The sequence below is a fragment of the Paralichthys olivaceus genome, chromosome 13 (genome assembly GCF_024713975.1).
Source record: "Paralichthys olivaceus isolate ysfri-2021 chromosome 13, ASM2471397v2, whole genome shotgun sequence".
Taxonomy (NCBI): Eukaryota; Metazoa; Chordata; class Actinopteri; order Pleuronectiformes; family Paralichthyidae; genus Paralichthys; species Paralichthys olivaceus.
The window spans coordinates 21,619,940-21,640,281 of record NC_091105.1 but is presented as its reverse complement, the minus strand read 5'-3'; the positions used below and the strand labels follow the sequence as shown (position 1 = coordinate 21,640,281).

The following is a 20,342-nucleotide window of genomic DNA, read 5'->3' as shown; positions in this document are numbered from 1 at the left end:
CTGAGACGGCAACAATTCACATCTGCTAGGCAAGTTACCTTTGGCTTGAGTTTGACGCTTAGTAGCTTTTTTCCTGTACCTTACAGGTTAGTTATAAATAATGTTATATAATGTTAATAATGTCATTAATCGAAATTGATATTTTCTGTGTATTGATGGTAGCCATAGGAAAAATGAATTATTAAGCTCAGTAAATCATTTATTTGGTATACAGTTAAAAAAAAGTTGTCAAAAGTGAGATTCCCATCTTGACTTAATTTTGTTGTTTTGTTAAAATGTTGTAATAGCAGTAGTTAATACATTTTGCTTTTCTAGGGTAGACATGTCCAGCAAGTCTTTTTCCTGCTACTGCTTTTACTCTTTCCATTCACACAATGTTATAGTTTGTTACTGTCATAGTAAAAGGACGGAAGGAAGGAAGGAGCCATCAAAAAGGAAGGAAGGAAGGAAGTGTTGGAAGGAAGTGGGGTGACTGGCCCAAGTTTATTGAGGAAGCTCTAAAAGCTGTTGTATCAGTAGTCAACTCATGGCTCATACCTTGTGGACCTCAGTAGCTCAGTCTGCTAAATTTGTTTTTTTCCCAGTAATTTTGTGTGTCTTTGTGTGTGTGTGTGTGTGTTTGTGTGTCTGTGTGGCTGGATTAAAGATCTCCTGCCCAGTCCTGCACTAGCCAGGAAAACCACTTTTTAACTTAACTCTCAGATATTTATTTGTGTTTTAAGCAATTGCTGTAAATGCAGGCTTTTTCAGTTTAAATGCAGCCTTGCGTCCAAGGAATGGCCCACGAGGGCTTTGCCCGTTACAGAGGGAGCTTAATGCTGCACAATGTACTTTATTGCCGTCAAATGTAATTCATCTTGAGTTGATTGCACTGAAAGCCATGTTTATCAGGCACCTAGCAACACTGTTTTGAATGAAAATTACCTCTTTAAAGAGCAATTAGGAAAACGGACCTAAAGGCCAAATGCCTTTTAGCTCCAGATTTACTTTACAAACATTATCGTACCACAAGTCACACACGCAATCTAAAGTGGCATCAGCAAAGCAAGTGCACAAATTCCTCTGGTAATATTTTTCAATTGAAGGGCATGAGATTTTGATGGAAGAGATGTGGAAAGTGTCTTCAAAGGGCGAATTTTAACTCGGAGCTGTGTGCGAGAAACTTTATTACCATGGCTCAGATTGGCAATGTGACTCAAAAATAACAAGATTAAATTAATTGCAGGAAATAGCTCTGCAATGGTTTGATGTTTGCATGCATCTGGATTATTCATTGGGAGACCCTATTAGCAGAGCAATATCTTGCTTTCTCATGCGTGTCGGCTTAAACGAGTGAATATTTTCAAATCTACCTCACAGTGCAGCCCTGCAAGTGGGAAATAGGTCTTTTCTATGGGGTGCTTAAAAGGCCACCGTGATGCCAGCACATATGAGAAGGCAATTAGAGATAATGTCACATTTCACACACTGTTACTTTATTTTTTCGTGAGAGAAAAAGCTTGAACAAGTGCAGTAATAAGACCCAGAATGTGGCAGCGATAGCCCGCGCTCGAGATTTGTTTTTCTGTGGCGTTTTCCTGTGCTTCCCCCCTCAGCGAACCATAGCGCGGTTTGTTTCTTTGTGTTCTAGATCGGGATCCAGATATCGTCTCATCATCCAAGCCTTACTCCACTTTTCCCCCCATTAGATTTTCTTTTCCCTTAAATTCCCTCACACTCACTCCCCCCTCGCGCACACACATCTCGCACACACACCTCGTTATCTTATTTGTGGCCTTGGCAGCCAGATTGTTGCTCTGCGGTTCGGTAGCCAGAGTTTTCCCTGTCACAAAGAGCCGTGGGTGCAGAGCCTCCACCGCACAAGCTTCCATGAGAGCAGGAAGTCAGTTCCCAGCATTCTTTGCCCATCCCAGTGAAACCTGGGATGGATTAACCTTGGGCTGGGGGACCTTTCCAACTTGGAAAGAGAGTTATGCAACTTCCCATACTTATCTCCCGTCTCTATTGCAGTGATGGTGAAGTGTTGGGCCGAGCAGACATTTGTTTAAAGCTGAGGTTCAGTCCTGAGTGTCGGAGCAAACCTGATATGTGACGCTCTCTCATAATATATAATGTGCACTTCTCTATGTAATGCAGCCCTTTTCATTAGCAAAGGTTGCACAAGACATAAGTGTAACGCTTTTTAGGGAATCCTTATGAGCCATCACTTCCAATTGAGATGATAGTTTGAAAAGTTGTTCAAATCTCTTCTTTTGAATGGTAACCTTTTTATTCCATGACTTTATCAGATTTAACTCTTGGATCTTGTGATGACAAACATGCTCAAGTCATAAGTATTCCAGCACAAAATGAGCAGGTTGAGCTAACTGAAACCTACTTTAACTGTGCATACGTCTCTTCTACAGTAAAAACCATCGAGCAAAGCTCACAGGTCATCAATCTTTTGCTTTAAAACCAATCCTCGGTCTGCACGCCTCAATATGTTGCATCATCTCAGTGGTTGTTTTTCAAGTCGTATTCATAGCTGATGATCAAGTATGGAATCTAAAACTGTCCCGATTATTACAGCAGCACTACTGCTGCAACCAAAGCAAATATGCTCTTTTGCCAATTTATGGTGTGGCTGGGTCAGTGAGGTTATGAGATGAAACTGTTTTTTCTGTGGAAGACAGACCTGCATGGATCTAACCACAAACAAAATACCTTGAGTGAGTTTTTCTCATCTGTATAAAAGCTACCTATTGGACACTTTCATGAGGACAAAAACAGGTGGTATACAAGCTTGGTGCATCGCAAGCAGGGCTGGATTAACCTATTATGGTTTCTGTCAGCAAAAAATGAATAGGAGGACCTATATTGAGACTCCAACTCCCCAACCACCACACACACACATTTTTCCCAGAGCCTCAGACTCTGGAATAATCTGGAATAATACCCTGCCTGATGTTTGCTGTCAACTGGTTGGTTTGCAATAATTAGATAAAGCACAAATTGGATCATGTGTGCACCATTAGCACAATATAAGAATTAGGTCATTAAAACAACATCTTGACTATAATTCCCTAAATGAATCATATTTTCTTTTTTCAAGATACATGAATTATTTCCTGAGAAAACAGTGAAAATGTTGTGCAATGTTAAAGCTAGTGAGATTAGACGTGGATCTGGCCCATGATCTGTACCACACCATATAGGCTCTTCCCTGAGCTGTGCCAAACCCTTACACCAAGTGTTGTGGTAATCCGTCCAGCACTTTTTTTGTAATCTTGCTTACAAACAAACTTATCCTCCTTTGTGAGATGATTAATTTTGTTACTACAAAGACACACTGAGCCCCTTCAGCAGTCTGGGGCCCCTGAGGGGTTTGGGCCCCAGGGTAGTGACCCGACCGAACCAACAAGGAATCTATCCTTGGCCATTTAACGCATGCTAAAGAAACAGACCACATCACACTGAGTAGAAGATTTCACTTTGAGGTCACTGAAAACGCTTAATGCCTTTTGACTTGGAGGTCAATGTATATAATATAATATGTCTAACAAGTTTGGATGGTACTGAACAAAGAGATAACCATTTCTATCTTTTTCCCCTCTTCTGTCACAGGTGGCTCAGGGAAGCACCGACCAAAAGAACCAAAGAAGAAAAACAAGCAAAGGCTGCGGTTTCGGGCCCAGAACCAGCACAGTGACCACTTGGCCTCTGTGCGCTCCAGCCAGTGAGGGACTGAGAACTGCCCATTGAACAAAGAACCAACGCGAAGCTGCTAGCCGCTGCTGCACCCATATTCTAAACCGACGACTATCACGAATCCCGCCACCTTTCCACCTCCCTCACATCCCCTCCCCACCGCTCCCAACGTCCCCAACCCCACCAGGACATAGCCATGACTCACAAATCCAAAAATATACAGTATGTGTAATGTACGATGTCAGTATCAACACATCCAAATACTTGCTTCATGTCTCTGCCTCCTGCTGCTTCTCCCCCTCCTGCAGTGACCAGCCAGGGGACTATGTTGCCCCCCAGCCCCGCCCCTTGTCTTGCCTCGTGGACCTTTTGCAGTTACTGAACTCATTTCCCCATCATTAATACAATGCCATTGACCATCCGGCGCGATGGAAGACGGACAGGCAACCGAGACCGTGGAGAGCGCTAGATAGAGGGAGGTGTATAGGAGCGGTAGTGAGGGAGTTTTGCTGAGCTGAACTACTCCTGGGATGAATCGGGGGGGAGGCATTGAACCAAGGAGGATGAAAGTAAAGATGGAGAATGAAGAGGCAGAAGAGATTTGGCTGAAGCAGTTGACGCTGATGAACTGAAAGAGACTTTTTTTGTTCCTATATTTATGTCAAAGCTACCCTCACCTTCCCTCTAAATGGAGACGGAGTGTTCCCATGTGCGGCCTTTATGTTATGTACATTTTTGAGAGTAATATTAAAGAAATTACCATGCATAGTTGCAAAGTATTTTATTCTCAGCACAAACTGTTTACGTTCAGACCGCTTTATGCTCTAACTGTATAGTGTGGATAATAAAAGAAATTTAGTTGTTCGACTAGCATGGCGACAGACTCGTGTACATAATTTATCTAATTATGAAAGCTTATTACTGTATTTTCAGTATTGACTCGTTCACCGTTCTAAATGTTTTAGAGATAAAAGGGTTGTAATACCAAGCTACAGATTAAAATGATTAAAAACAAATAATAAACATAGCCGCAAACATAGCTATTTCATTTATATGGTATATATTTGATTTATTTATTAATTCTATTTTGTACTTTTTTTTGTTCAGTGAGATTTTTTGCCTCATACTGTTACTCTTATATGCGGAAAATATTCTTTGAGTTCCTTATAACGGTGCATATCTTTAACATGTGGAAAAGGTTTCTGTCTGATGTCACGCCAAGTGTTGTATTACATTCATTTGACCTCATCTACTGATTTCAGTGTTTTAAAGAAGAAAAAAACGACAAATGAAACTATGCTTTGACGTATTCTAGGTTTTAATAATTAGGATCCAGCAAATGTATGGTCATAGGACTGCATATGTGTACGTTGTGTTTTATTAAAATACACTTCATGTGACTGTACGATGAAGCCTTCATTGTTGTCTATGGTTATAATATATGTGGCTAAACTAAAAAAAAATGCAGTTTTCTTGTCTCACTTCAGTGTACAACTATACAATTTCCAAAATAACATTTGTGAAATCCATCATGACGCACTGCATGACACAAGCTCAACCTCCAGCCAAAGGATTGGATACGGTCGATTGGGCACTAACAGCATGACGGCACTGTTAAGGGGTTTGTAATTCACTATGACGCAGCCTCACGAATGTGTCGTCGGTGGCTTCATTCACTTCCACCATCAGCGTCTAATGCCCCAACAATGTGTATTCGGTGGTGACACTTGTCTTTCATCAGGCACACACATTCAATCATCTCTTCATGTTATGCATGTTGCACTTTTATGAACCTCAAAAAACATAAAAAAAACATGTTTTAATGCAAGTCACGGCTAATTTAGCCCAAGATCCACACTGTATAATCATTGTCCCAAAGGAGAAAAAAATACAAATCTGCCAGACAGCTTATGGATGCGCAGCAACAGATGAATCACATTGTGTCATATATATCATCCGGGGAGACACAGACCACAGTCTTCCTGCTCTGGTTAACCCCCTTGAAATCACACATGATATTTCCACAGGGAGGCTGTCCATGTTAAAATATCCTACTCTTCATGCTCTCCATTTCTACCTTGAGGCCTCATACTCTGCAGTTTTAAGAGGCTGAACATCTTTCACAGGTGTTCAAAGTTGTAAGACGTATTTTACACTGGAGGTTTTTCTTCTTTACGATTTAGCACTTCCACTGAGTGACATTTGCACTGTAGAGCCCCAGAGCCTTCAAAATGTAGAAAATTGTCAAACAAATCCCAAACTGAATAGATCACTAATAAAAACAAGTTACACAAATAATGTTAACTTTTATGATTGAAGTACACCAGCCACAGATTGTACGTGCCTCTAAATTCTTGTAATACAGGCTAGAATCATTGGTCCAGGTTGGCTCATATTCTGCTACATATTAATTTATTATACCACATATTAACTTATTCTGCTACATATTAACCTATTATACTATATATTAATTTATTCTACTATATAGTAACTTATTCTGCTACATATAAACTTGTTTTACTTTATATTAACGTATTCTGCTATATATTAACTTATTCTGCTACTTATTAACTTATTTTACCAGACATTAACTTATTTTACTATACATTAATTTATTCTACTATATATTAACTTATTCTACTATATATTAATTTATTCTACTATATATTAACTTATTCTGCTACATATAAACTTATTATACTATATATTAATTTATTCTACTATATATTAACTTATTCTGCTACATCTTAGCTTATGCTTCTATATATTTACCTATTCTTCTACATATAAACTTACACATTTTTAAATATGTAAAACATATTCTAATATATGTAAATAAATCCTGCCTGATGAAAATATAATTATCTTACTGAATAATACAACTTACAAAAATATCATCTTGTTTCCCTTGTCATGTCATCATTGTTGGAACCATGCAATATTTCACCAGACAATATATTCATATTTTTGTGGCCCTAAGTTGGTAAACACTGAACTAGACTACTAACTGTATATAGTGCATATAGCAGTATATAAAAGAGTAACCCTATACAAAATCTATAATGCATGTATGGACCATGCAGCTACAACAACATTGTATACGAATGCAGGAACGGATTAATAACAGGGGCCAAGAACTTTTACTTCAAACATTTCATGTACATTATACTGATAATACATTTAATACATACATTTTTACACATACACTATACCCAAATACATATTTGAATGCTGGACTTTTATATGTAATGTAGTTCTACCACTGTAGAATTGCACCTTATTTTCTAATGTCCAATAGCAGCTCCATGTAGCCAGTTGGGTCCACCAGTGACTGAAGCAAAGCCAAAGTGACTGTTGCAGGCAATGAAATAAGGCGTAGATGTAGCAAGTTGTTTTTAAAGACATCTGCTGCTGGTTACAAGTTAATGAACGATTCACAGATGTCATCCCCTGGGCCAGACTATCACTGCTCCAGACTGGGGGATTAAACCTAAAGGCTTAGGGAGAGGAACTGCACTGAAGTGGATTCATTAAGCACAAAGACCACCACTAAAGCACCACATTGCAGCGTCTACGATGGAAAAAGAAGGGGACACAAAAAGAACCGCGTTGCAACATTTTGGATGGATGGTTTTGTTTATTTGCCTTCACCTTTCCCCTTTGACATCAATTCACTCCTTTGTTTCTACTGTTGTGAGAAATAGGACACTGGTGGTATTCTTAGTGTTGTTAAGAGGGTTAGCTGTCATCTACACATCAGAAGGAATGGTCCTCCCTGTGTAAACCACTTCTGTGTGTGTGTATGTGTGTGTGTGTGTATGTTTGTGCTGAATGTGGTTAGGTGGCTAAGGCTGAAGCTCCCTTTTAATCTGACAGAGAGCAGTTTCATTAGTTCTGTTGGGTCCTATTATTAAAGCCTGCTTCAAAGGCACAACAAGTGAAACCACTAACAGGAAACGACCCAGTGGGCTTGAAACTGGATGGATCAGCGATAGCAATCTGTGCCTCTATGCAGCACATGTAAGTGCATCTATTGTACACACTTTATGTACCTCACATGACAGTAAGAGGATAAGAGGAGGGGCTCAGGGACCTCTGCTCTACATTCTCATACTGTGGCATATACACTGAGTGTGCAGTTGTGGCACATGTGACACATTCGTTCCAATTCAGAGGGCAGCAATGGAAGTAATGGCAAATAAGATTGCCCAGGATAATAAATGGTGTAATAATTTGCTGTTTTCTAATAACTGTATAATGAGCCATCGCTTACCCTTTGAGTTTAGGGAATTCTGGAATCGTTAATCTTCAGATGGGTTAGCCATGGTGTTTGGCTCGGGACGAAACTGCAATGAGCAGGAACACGGTGGTGTCAAAAGGACAAGCAGATCTTAATATTTCGAACAAGTTTACCATATGTTAGCCATCATGATGTGTACGAGCCCGCTAAATGGTGGCATTAACGGGTGACTTTTATTGCTAAACTCGCTCCTAATTGCGACAATGCAATCCAAAGTCAACTCTCCTCGCAGATTTTGGTGTCATTTAGAGTTGCTGGGAAACAACTTAATCCCCAAAATAAATATATTCGTCAATAAAAGCTAACTGCCTGTGACAGTTATTTGCTTTGCTGCAGAAACATTTGCGCTGCAGCGCTGGAAGTGCAGGAAGCCCAATGTGGATGCTGATCACAGCCATGGAAGCCGCTCCACATCTGCCTCACCCCTCCGGCAGGAAGGGGGAAAAGATTCATGGTCTTAATGTTCACTTTGTGCATTAATATCACCATGCTGTGTTTGACTTTATTTCACGCTAGGACGACAAATGGGAGAATATTTATGAGTCATTCACTGTGGTAGTGTTTCTGCGGTTAGGCCTTTTAACAGCAGGTGCAGTAGGGGACATTTTTTTATCACCATTCATAACATGGAACAGACAGGCATTTCTATACCAACACAGTGTGGTGTTTCCTATGGGTGCTGTAAGTATTTTTTTCGGCTTATTTAACCTCATGCTTTTTATTCTACGCTGACATCCAAACACAACACAAAGCTATTGTCCCTGTTCTCTTGAGGGTGATATACGCTAAGCGGCTCTGTCCCTCCACTCAGGATGTGACAAGCAAGAACTTTATGACCTGAACTGAATCATACTGTGCACCTTAAACACATTACAGACTGGGCAAATATTTCCTCTCACTGGCGCTCTGAGAGCCATGGGCACAACCATTATATTGGGCTCAAGAGCCAGCTGGTGAGGACAAATCCACAAGGATTCATTTTTTCCCCCCTCTGGACTCTGGCAGCCTGACTCCATTCATTCAGTTTTTATATGTGCCTAGTAGCCGTGTTACTACCGGTTTCAAGGGAGAATTAATCGAAAACAGGTCTTATTAAAGTATATTAAGACCAGTTGAATTGGATATAATATGCTCAGTAAGGGCCCACAAGGGCTGTATCTGAGCCATGGCTGACACTTGTGGCTTTTAGGAGAGGGGATATGTTATTCTGTAGTGGCAGAGCGCTGCTTCCGGCGGGAAGGAGAGGGCGTGGGTGGGGGTTTATTCACTTGAGCCAAGAGTTGCATTCTGGGTAAGCAGATTTTAAGTGGGTATGAGTACAGCAGGGGGTAAAGGAGGGTCTCATTGTCCTGGAATGTTTATCTTCCCCCCCCGGCCTTCATTCAGGAGCGGATTATGCAGTGCCATGCTTCAGAAGCAACCTTTGCCTCCAAGTGGAGGGTCTGCGGAGGAAATATTCATTCATACGCATACACATGTACAAACAGGCATTATCCTACTAACAAGAAGCCGGGCTGATTGCTCCCCAAAGGCGCGTCAAGTAGGTGGAAGTGGAGCCATGCAGCAGCGTGTCTCGCTCGCTGGGCTGGAGCCAGTGATGCTCCCAGTGAGTGTGAGGCAGTCATCATCCCTCAGCACAGCAGATTTTATTGGGCAGTGTGCGGGTTGTAGAAACATGTTTAATCAACTCAGCTGTAGTGGAGGTCTTGACCTCATGACAGTGGTTCCCAGTCTTGATTGTGTGTGTGTGTGTGTGTGTGTGTGTGTGTGTGTGTGTGTGTGTGTGAGTGTGCGTGTGAATGACTCCCAGCCTTTGCTGTGGAGTGTGACCTGCGGTGGAGCCTCTGGTTCACACTCTGTGCGCTGCAGCTGCTGGTTTAAGTGATTAACTGTAGAAAGTGATGACTAATCTGTCGGTTACACGTCTGAAACAATTGCAGTCAAATGAGATATTACAGGCAATATAGTTTGTAATGTGGCCCTCTGGATTTAATCAAGAGGAACATGAAAAGAGAGTCATTCCAAAGTTCTACTCCATAGTGCTGGAAGTCCATTTAAAACAAGTATTAATGACACAAAACACGAAAATGCTAAATACCACCTGTGAATAATTCACATCAAATTACCATACAGGCAGTGATGCACACTATAAATAAAGACTTTCAAATTAAAAAACTCTGCAGCCTCTGCATGCTGAAAAACTCCTTAACGACAGCACTGTATTTGGTTGATGCCTTTATTTGTCACGCAAAGGCTCAGAAAAATCAACCTACATCACATTCCACTGCTTGGTATTCACCCTTTGTATGGAAGTAAAGTTTAATGAATTGGATGCAGTGAATTAATCACACAATATTTCAACCCCATTGTGACCTTTAACCACAATATCTCATTCATTATGGAAAAAGGTTTGTAAAATGCTGCTTCAGTCCAAACTCATGAAATCTGAACAAGTGGATCATTTGCCGACTGTATAGGTCATAAATCCTGTCTCCTCCATGATAGTGAATGGGACATGGCCATTCACATAAAAAGATTTTTTCTAAAAGTTTGTTTCTCTCATGTTAGGTAGGTACAATGATCTATGGTCAAGTGTTCATGTTTCTGGTAAATTTGGTTCTATTAAGTTATTTGATGCTATTAAACACTATGTGAAATGTCACGATTGACAGCAGAGAGTGACTGGTGATTGGTTGAGCATGTGTATCTTTATTTCTGGATGGTGGGAGGAAGTGGAGACACGTGGTCCATCTTTATGTATCTATGGTCGAGACCTTACCTGACTTTTCTTCTAGCACCACATGACGCTGATATTTTAAGGTTTTATTGCAAAGTCTCACCAGCTATCAGCTGGATTTCCATAAAATGTGGTAGATGCATTCATGTCTCAGGAGGAATTTAAATAACTTTGGTCTTCTGACTCCTTTTATCAAGCTTGATTTTAAGGCTGGAGCTTGACTGAATACCTGAACAACTAATGACTTTTCCTTTCACCCTCAGCTTTACTATGTTTTTAGTTCTAATACACCCGGTCTAAGTGTTATCCAGTCAAAAATGTCTAGGCCCCTAATGGCTGCCTGCCTGGCTGCCTGCATTGTGTTTTGTGTATGGGTATGAGTCAGATAAAATAAACCACATGGCACGTGTGTGAGTATGTGTGTGTTTGTGAGGAAGCTGAACAGAGCCCTCTGCTCTCATTTACTATCTCCTTGTGTTGTTTGGCAGCAGCTCTGCTGGTATGGGGGTGTACAACGGGCATCCGTCTGGGCGCGAGGCAGGCCTGGCACCATGCTCAGCCCCCTGCAAGGCTGCGTGAGGCTGGGATCAGAGCTGGAGTGCACCAGGCTCCAGACTGGCAGTCTGTGCATGTGTGTACGAGCAAATGTAAAAATTTTTCGGCATGTATTCACACTTTTGCGTGTGTGTGGGTAATTCAATTCTAATCACACAGGCTTAAACCACACGTTTGCCATTGTTCTGCTTGTCACTTGCATGACTTGCATGTGTTGACCTCTCTATGTTGTTTCATAACTCTATCACAGAGCCTATCTGAGACTGTGTGTCCCCTTAATCATTTCCTCACTGAATTAACACCAGCCCACTTATTTGACCTTTGGGCTCATTATAGTTGTGAGGTGCAATCCAGCCATGCTGAAAGTAACACAATAGCTCGCCATGGCCGGATGCCATACCTCCCTGTACGGCACCGGAACGAATGAGAGAGGCACAGCAGAGCTGAGCTGGGCGTGGTTAGCACATGGACAGAAGACCACCCTTGGAAAATAAAATTTCCTCCATAAGTGTTGTTTGTTAGAGACCAGTGGAGGATGTTACTTCCTTAACGCTCAGTATGTGGGCCTCCGATTATTATGTGTTATTGGCTGTATGTCAGGAGAAGCCTGAATGGCCCTCAGCATACACACAGGTCCATTTTTGAAAACCCGCTCCAGCAAAGCTCCATACTCATTCGACCCTGTACCGCTATTATCGACAAGTCAAATCTGGACCTGTTCACATATGCCCCACGACCCGACCTGTTACTTGTGATTAAACATACACAGTCACTCACATCAAATGGGTTATCAGCTCCTTGTCTTTGTGTTTTGGCGGGTGAGTTTTGTCCTCGTAAAAGTTTCTGTCCATCTTTGCAGCATCTGTGCTCCTGTGGTCAATGTGTTTCAAAAGCTATTGTAGCGCTTTGTACAAGCAGCAAAGTCACTGAACAAATATTTACCACTGGCTATTTCTTTCTTTATATGATCCATAAAATAAATCATTTCGAATGCGATGTTTGAAATACTAATTTCCATGTTTTCCAACAGTCCGATGGATCACAATGTAAAAGAAAGAGAAACCTGTCATGTCTCCTGTGTTTGAGTTTTCACTTTGATTATGGACTGTTTGGATTTGTGTCTTAAGTTTTGCTTCCTGTGTCCCACTCTGTTCCTTTATGTGTCCAACTCTGTGTCCCTCTCTGTGTCCCGCTCCTGTGTCCCACTCTTTTCCTTTATGTGTCCCTCTCTGTGTCCCGCTCCTGTGTCCCACTCTTTTCCTTTATGTGTCCCTCTCTGTGTCCCTCTCCTGTGTCCCACTCTGTTCCTTTCCTGTGTCCCACTCTGTTCCTCTCCTGTGTCCCACTCTGTTCCTCTCCTGTGTCCCAGTCTGTTCCTTTCCGAGTCCAACTCTGTGTCCCTCTCTGTGTTCCTGTCCTGTGTCCCACTCTGTCCCTCTCCTGTGTCCCACTCTGTTCCTTTCTGTGTCCCACTCTGTGTCCCTCTCCTGTGTCCCACTCTGTTCCTCCCTGTGCTTCACCCTGTGTCCCTCTCAGTGTTCCTCTGTGTTCATCTCTGTGTTCATCTCTGTGTTCATCTCTGTGTTCATCTCTGTGTTCATCTCTGTTTCCTGTTTTATTTTGTAGTTTCTGCTCCTTGTGTGTTTTCCCCCTGGACTTCCTGCCCTCGTCAGGTTCATCTGTTTGTCCTGTGCCACCTGTCTCTAGTTTGTCATTAGGTCAGTGTGTATTTAAGTCTTTGTGCGTGGTCTTTGTCAGTTCTTTGGCGTACCATGTCTTCCCATGTGTGGTTTCACCACTCGCTGTGTTCGTAATCCTTCCAGTAAGTTCTTTAGTGTCTCCTTGTGTTTCCCCTGTTTTTGCTGAAGAGCATTTTTGAGTTACTGTTGTTTTTTGGATTTTGTTCTTATGCCCTGCCTTCATTTTTAAAGAACCTTTTGTTCTGCCTTTTGGATCCATCTGAGTCCTTACCCGCTCCACAAAACGCAACAGAAATCAATACCAAATTTAATGGGTTCTTTATTAGCCCATGTCCAATCCTTCATGTTCCTTTCTTGTGGATATCTGATGTAAAAAAAAAAAAAACTCTTAAACGAATGGGACATGAGTGAAAATGTAACTTCCTTGGTGGTGGAAGGTCATCCACAATACTGACTTTACAACTTTTTTCATATTATGTGTTGATGGTGCAGTCACATAACAATAACAATCCAGCAACATATTAATTTTAATCTAAGACAAGGTGCACAACAGATTTCATCCCAGTTCTTGGTGCAATCACTGCAGCATTGCAGCAATACTAGTGTCTGATTGGACCACACACAAATTTGTGTAATGCTTTTGCTTCATGTCATGTCACCTGCGTGAAAGACAAGAGATATGATGAAGGTCGATGGCTCTGTTTGTTTTTCCTATTGTGGGAAAAAAACACATTCACATGTGAGTTCATGTGAAAGCATCCAGGTTTCTACTGATGCCTCCTCCTGTGCTCCTTTCCATGTGTTAATCATTTGTGCACATCTATGTACAAAACCTCTGCAGCTTATGGATTTCTATATATCTATATGTCTTACAGGCAAATGTAATTAGTTAAAGTAAGGCTCTTACTCCAGTGAATGGGAACATTGAATGTCTTGATCTTCAGACCTGACAGTTGCAGTCGTTGACCTTTTTATGTCTCCTGTCAGCTCCCTCTCCTGTCTGAGGGATTAGTATCACAAACTGAAATTTATGCTCACTGCCACTGTTGCCTCATCACAGGCTGCAAGAACTGACTTGCATGGCTTCCTGGCTGATGCTGGGAGGCTGTTCTCTATTTTTGATTATTGGACACAAGGACACAACAAGGCGTAGAAATAATATTTGGAGAGTTGCAAAATGTAAAAACATTCAAAACACAGTATATTAAAGGAGGATTGGCATTTATTGAAAATACTCCTCAATAGAGAAAATGCGTGGGTGATACAGTCACATCTCTCAGAAATTGCAGCACACTCCACAGCCACCATCTTTGCAGCAAAAACCACACTTGACGTCACGCTTCTGTCTGTTTTGTGGCATCTGTGTGAGGGACATGAGACATGAGGAGACATTCATCAGCACCATCATAACTTACTGTGTTTGTTTTCTCTTTTTGTGTAGACTGAGCTTCAGAGAACTTTTGTGACTAAAACATGTTGACTTCCATCTGAAAGATGTGATGTGAATTGGTTTGATCCACTCAGTGAACTGAACATACCATCCATGAGTCCGCTGATTGCTCCTGATGTTCAGCAGCTGCATTGTCACTGCTCACTGCCTCCTCCAGCTCTTGTACCTGATAAAGAAGAAACCAACTGTCAGTATTTGATGAGAGGTTCATGGCTAATGAGCAAATGAAATGATCTGAAGTCAGGTTCTTACCTCAGGAGAAGTGGCAGAGCTCTGCTGGATGCAAATAAAGACGAGCACGACGGCCACGGTGACTGCAGCACTGAATGTCTTCATCTTTGAGACTGAGTTAGGTTGTTTAAGTTCTTCGACTCTGCTGGTGACTCTTGTCAGCTCCTCTCAGTTCACCTGTCTGATGGTTGAATGTGCACTGTGCTGGTATTTGTACTGACAGAGGACACCGTTTCCTCATCACTGGCAGCATTTACTCTGCCTGCTTTCAGGAACAGTTGCCAGTATCCAAATATTTTGACATCCTGCAGTTGGGAAATTCCTTTTTTTAAACATATTAGATATTTGGAGGGATTTTTCTCATAGTGACCTTTGACCTTTTTGATCACCAAAATCAAATCAGTTCAACTTTGAGTCAAAGTGATTGTTTATTCCAAATTTGAAGAAGTTTTTTCAAGGCAATTTTCTGAGATACAGTATTGCGTTCATGAGGTTTCTGCCAAATTTGAAGAAAGTCCTATGAGTTGCTCGTGAGATATTGTGTTCACTAGAAAGTATGAGAGCAGTATTGTGCAGTTTATTCTCACAGATGTGGAAGCATTTATGTTTCTGTTTTACTGGCACAAAGTGATTGTGTGACATCCCCATCTCTTTTGGCTGCTGGGCTGGTTGTTTATCTTTGTCAGGCTGTGTCAGAAATCACCTACTCACTCCTCATGTCCTACTCATGTATAGGGACTTCTATGTAGAGGACTATACAGTGAGGTCATTGGCGAAAGAAAAAAAACGCTATTTGGTGCATTTTCTCTGCATCATTATGTCATTACTTAATTTTTTTGCACTAGTACTGACATTTGTACTTATTGTTTCCTTTGCACTAGTGTATGTTATTGCATTTTTAGTTACTCTTATCTTATTTTATGACACTTGCATGTTGAGTTGCTTGAGGTGCCTGGGATTTAAGATTTTCATTGCCAAAATGTACGCTGTATCTGTTGTGCAGATGACAATAAAACCTTTGAACCTTTGAACCTTGAATTGTTGCAGGACTATGATGTACACAGGAAAGTGAAGTTTGGTCTGGAGAAGAACTAAATGACTAACAATTTGTGCAAGTGGGACTGGGGATACTGAAGTTGAGAGAGTCACTTTCTGATGGAGCTGTGTTATGTGCTCTTCTCTCTTCTGAACGACCACGGCTATCCTTTATCTGATTAATGATACAAATTAGTTAATTTCAGGAACTCATAGAGCAAAACCAGTCACATTGTGTGAAATGAATATATTGCCATTCTCATACTAGAAGCTAATCTACAATCATAGATGCATTTTATTATTTCAAGTAAGCTCACAAGGGGATCTGTGTATACTTAGAGCGTGTTAAAGATAATAGGAATGCATTATGACATGTAAATGGTGTGATGTTTGGACCTGACTGTAATCTGACCTATGAAATGACTGCTCTCTACACTTGTTTACATGTTGGTTTCATTGAAGGTACTATTTGACCGTTCTGCTGTGACTTTTTAATTCTGCTACCACATCATCATTACGTTCATGGATGTTTCACATTAATGCTAATGTGTGGACATTTGTGCTGTTTAAAGGAGAAATATTGCTTTTTTTTGCTGAGATCTCATTTCATTTTTTATGGGCCAAAGACTACCACAAAGGATATCTTAAAAGAGTTAAAACTGATACCTTCCAAGTAAATAAACTCAACCAAATAGACTTACAATCTTAAAGCATTAAAAGAACAGGTCCCTGAAACATTTAATTTTATTGTATGGGCATTTACAATATTTCAATTTTGTCATTTTGATTATAATTTATTTCATGGTATGTTTGAGTTTTGAATTAGTTTACCTTTAGAAGGAAATTTGCATTAAATAAATTAGCACAGAAAAACTACATTGAATATAATATTTAACTATTTTCTTCTTGCTATTCTCATCAATCAGTGTCTTGTATAGAGTGCTGCCACCAATCTCCTTTCCAACCTGGTGAATCTAAGACAACATGTAAAAAATTAGGGTCCTTTATCCAAAATATTTTGGAGACCCTCCAGATATTGAGATATTGATTTAATAAGATACAAACTGAATATCAGAGGCATATTCTCCCTGGAAATGTCTACTTCTTTCACAGTTTACAGGTGTTGCAATATATTTTTTGTTCTATTAAACACTTTATTAAAGCCAAAATCAAATACAATATACAAGATATAGGGCACACAAAAGTTGTGTGCTTTTCAAAATAATTTAAGTAATTTCTCTGACTGGACTGGAGTCTTGTGTGTGCAGAGTTAGATGTGTTAAAGCAATAGTTCAACAAAAAATAAAAATACAGTCATTATCTCCTCACTACTATGCCAACGAAGGGGGGGGGGTGAAGTCTTTGATACTCGGTAGTTCTCACTGATGATGTCACGTGCCCTTTGGGTGAGAGCATAGAGGCGCACGCTTTTGAGGTGTGAACGTGAATGTGGCTCTGGGCTGAGGATAAAAGACGACATTTAGACTTAAAACATGACGTAAAAGAGGCCGATTTGAGTGGAATTTGAATGTCAGGGCTTACGGACACTTGGATGACACCACACGAGCAGTATGGAGGCATTTTCTTTTTTTTCTGTGCTATTAACTAACAGTGAGAGGCAGCATTACACCAAAGGGCATCCAGCCTGTCAGCCCTGCCCTGTAAAGAAGAAGTAAAATGTTTATGTTGGATTCAGTTGCCTCCATCATTCAAAAGGTTGAATTTATAAGGATAGTCAAACTCAGCAGCCGCCACCCACTTCAGCATCATCAGCCAGTGAACAACTGAGAGAAGTCCCAGGTTTGTGAATCCATAGAGTTAATGAGCTGATGTTATTCAAGTTTCAAGGGGCCGGGACCAGGGAGGGAAAATGAGTGAGAGCGTGAAGAGGACAGGTCAGAAGAAAATCTATGGAGGAGAGGAAACATTACAAAAGGAGAAATGAGATGATGAGGAGAGTGAGAAATAATTTAAAGACAAGAAAAAAAGGAGAAGGATGATGAACAGAGGAGTTACAGAGAACCGAATCAGATACAAGAGTGATATATGATATAAAAGAATGGGAAATAAGAGAATAAGATATGCAAATGTAAATCTTTACATTTTAATTTCAGGACCAGAAATGTTAGTTGTTTTTTGTTTTACATTTTCTTCTTTAAGTGGCTATGAGTAATTTATCTGATTCATAAAAGGAATAGTGATCACTCTTAACAGAGACTTTAACCAGCTGTTGGTTGTGAGTGTGACACTTCTGAAGACCTAATGAATGTTTTCTAAATGAGGATGAATATCTTAACAGGCTCACAAGTTCTTTTATTTGTGAGTGTTCTTATGCATGCATATTTGTTGTTGGGGACATGAACTCTGATATTTGAGATAATAACTCCCTATGTGGCAAACACTTAATACAATCTTGTCAAAATAGCAAGCTGGAGCTGTCAAGTAAGGTGTTGTTACCAGAAGATAACTTCACTTATAATAATGAGGCATGGCACACTACATCTTGTAGATCACTGTACACGTACGGATGATACTCACAACTGTCTGGAGTGAGTTGAGATTCTGTAGCTTGACCACAACAGACCATATACCTGCCTCTATGATATTAAATGTGCAGAGTTTACCTGAGCTGATTGATAATTAGAACAATGAGAAAAGTGGTTTGGTCAAAGTTTACAATCTTATTATAAACCACTGACTGAAAAGTGCCTGAGTAACATTGATGTGCCACTTGATGCTATTCTGTGCTGTAACATTAACTATATAATAACAAAGGTCACAGTGATGATTTATGTATAATGTATCAGAATTGGGTTTATTGCCAAGTAGGTTACCACATGCATGGAATTTGCTGTGGTGTGTTTGTGCAATATAAATATAGGAAACAAAATTAAATTCACAAATTCACAAATTAAAGTCACAGGTACAGACTTCAGTGCAGTTCGGCTAAAAGGTTCCAGGCCTTTTTGATGAGGCCAGCAACCAGTCGGGAAGAAACTGTTTTTGTGGCGTGAGGTTTTGGTCCTAATATATGCTGAAAGTGTAAATTGTTTATATAATAGCATTAGAGTGAAACAGCATAATTTAAGACCTGGATGGAATAAATACTGTATGTGTCTGAACTTCATACAAAGGCCTAAGAAGCTTTGAGATACTGGTTTCATCAGGAAAAGCTAAACATGGCCCAAAGTTTGAACACATGAGACATGTCAATGCAAGGTTCAAATATGCAATACGTTTTATTCTAAGAAATGAGAAGGCCATGAGGGCTTTTTCAGTGCCCTTCCCTTCTAGTGTTTATGGCGTCACTGGGTCTGAAGTTGCATGTTGCACCTGAATACTCCTCATCTCACCCTCCCCTTACCAACATGAAAAAGAACTTGTAGTGAACTTCAGTTGTCATGAAAACTCAAAAGGTTTTAGTTTGTCCAGTTTGGACGACAGTAAAAAACATGTAACTCCATGTAAATATAAAGAAAACAACAATTCATACAATTTAGATAAAACACACCAGTGAAAACATCACTATGATTATTTTATACTCAATTTCTGCCAACAATTCCTTTCACCTAAATCTCAATGGACCCTTATTGCAGGAGATGTTTCTAACAGTGTAGGTATGGTCGTTAGACCTGGTGAAGTGTTCTATGCCATTGAGGAATTGGCAGTGAACAAAGCATGTGGCCTTGACCATGTATCAGCAGAACATCTGAAATAAGCTCGCCACAGGATCTCAGTGTTACTTGCTGTTTGTTTTACTGGTCTGCTAATGCATGGCACATCGCCCGACTCTATGTTGTCTGTCGTATTAGTGCCAGTTGTTGAGAACAAAACTGGAAAAATATTCAGCATGGAAAATTACAGACCAATTGCTCTGGCTAGTATACTTTCCAAAGTACTTGAAGAACTTCTCTTGGATAGACTTCAAGAATATATAATAGCCACTGACAATCAATTTGGATTTAAAGACAAACATGGCCCAGATTTATGTACACATGCACTAAAGGAAATTGTTAATAAGTATAGAAGACATGTATATTCATCTGTATATGGATAAACTTTCTAAAACGTTAAAGGCATGTAAGACTGAATGCGGGGTGGGGGACAGAGTTGTCAACCATCTTTTAAATGCTGATTTGGTCCTTCTGTCTCCTCATAGGGATCGTTTGCAGCAGCTACTTAGAGTCTGCTCAGATTATGGTTTCCAGTTTGATATTTAGTTTAACCCTAAGAAGAGGGTGGTTATGATTGCTAAAACCAAGAAGGATACAAATATCTAATTCTCCCAAAAATGTTTTATATTGGACCCAGCACTCACAGTGGTGGACAAAGTAAAATATCTGGGTCGGATAATAAGGGGTGATTTATGTGACGATGATGATGTTCAGCGTGTTGTTCAGTGTTGTAAACTCTACGACCAGCCAATATGCTGTTAAGCAAATTTCACATGTGTACAGATGATGTTAAAATAGCCTTCTTTAATGATGCATTTACAATCTTCAGCTCCTGAGCTGAACCAGTGCAAGCCAGATCTTTGTGGCCTGTAATGTTCTTACTGTCCATGCAGTCTTGAACAATTTTATATACAAATGAATATGTTGATTAACTGATTTGACAAATGTCATCATAAAGGCCTTTTACTGAGCC

General features: G+C 40.3%; 2 protein-coding genes across 2 annotated transcripts in view; one reads left to right on the top strand and one right to left on the bottom strand.

The window, feature by feature from the left end:
• Positions 1-5,092, top strand: part of rspo2 (R-spondin 2) — a 56,091-nt gene extending 50,999 nt beyond the window's left edge. Inside the window, exon 6 of the mRNA XM_069537668.1 lies at positions 3,604-5,092. Within this exon, the coding sequence (XP_069393769.1) occupies positions 3,604-3,719 (116 nt within the window). The 3' untranslated portion in view covers positions 3,720-5,092. The remainder of the gene's footprint in view (positions 1-3,603) is intronic.
• Positions 5,093-14,183: 9,091 nt separating this feature from the next.
• LOC109632102 (hepcidin) lies at positions 14,184-14,886 on the bottom strand. Its single transcript, XM_020091231.2, has 3 exons — positions 14,682-14,886; positions 14,518-14,595; positions 14,184-14,339 (listed from the first exon to the last, which is right to left on the bottom strand). The coding sequence occupies exons 1-3, from the start codon at positions 14,763-14,765 to the stop codon at positions 14,256-14,258; spliced, it is 246 nt and encodes an 81-aa protein (XP_019946790.1). The 5' UTR covers positions 14,766-14,886; the 3' UTR covers positions 14,184-14,255.
• Between the last annotated feature and the right edge of the window lie 5,456 nt (positions 14,887-20,342).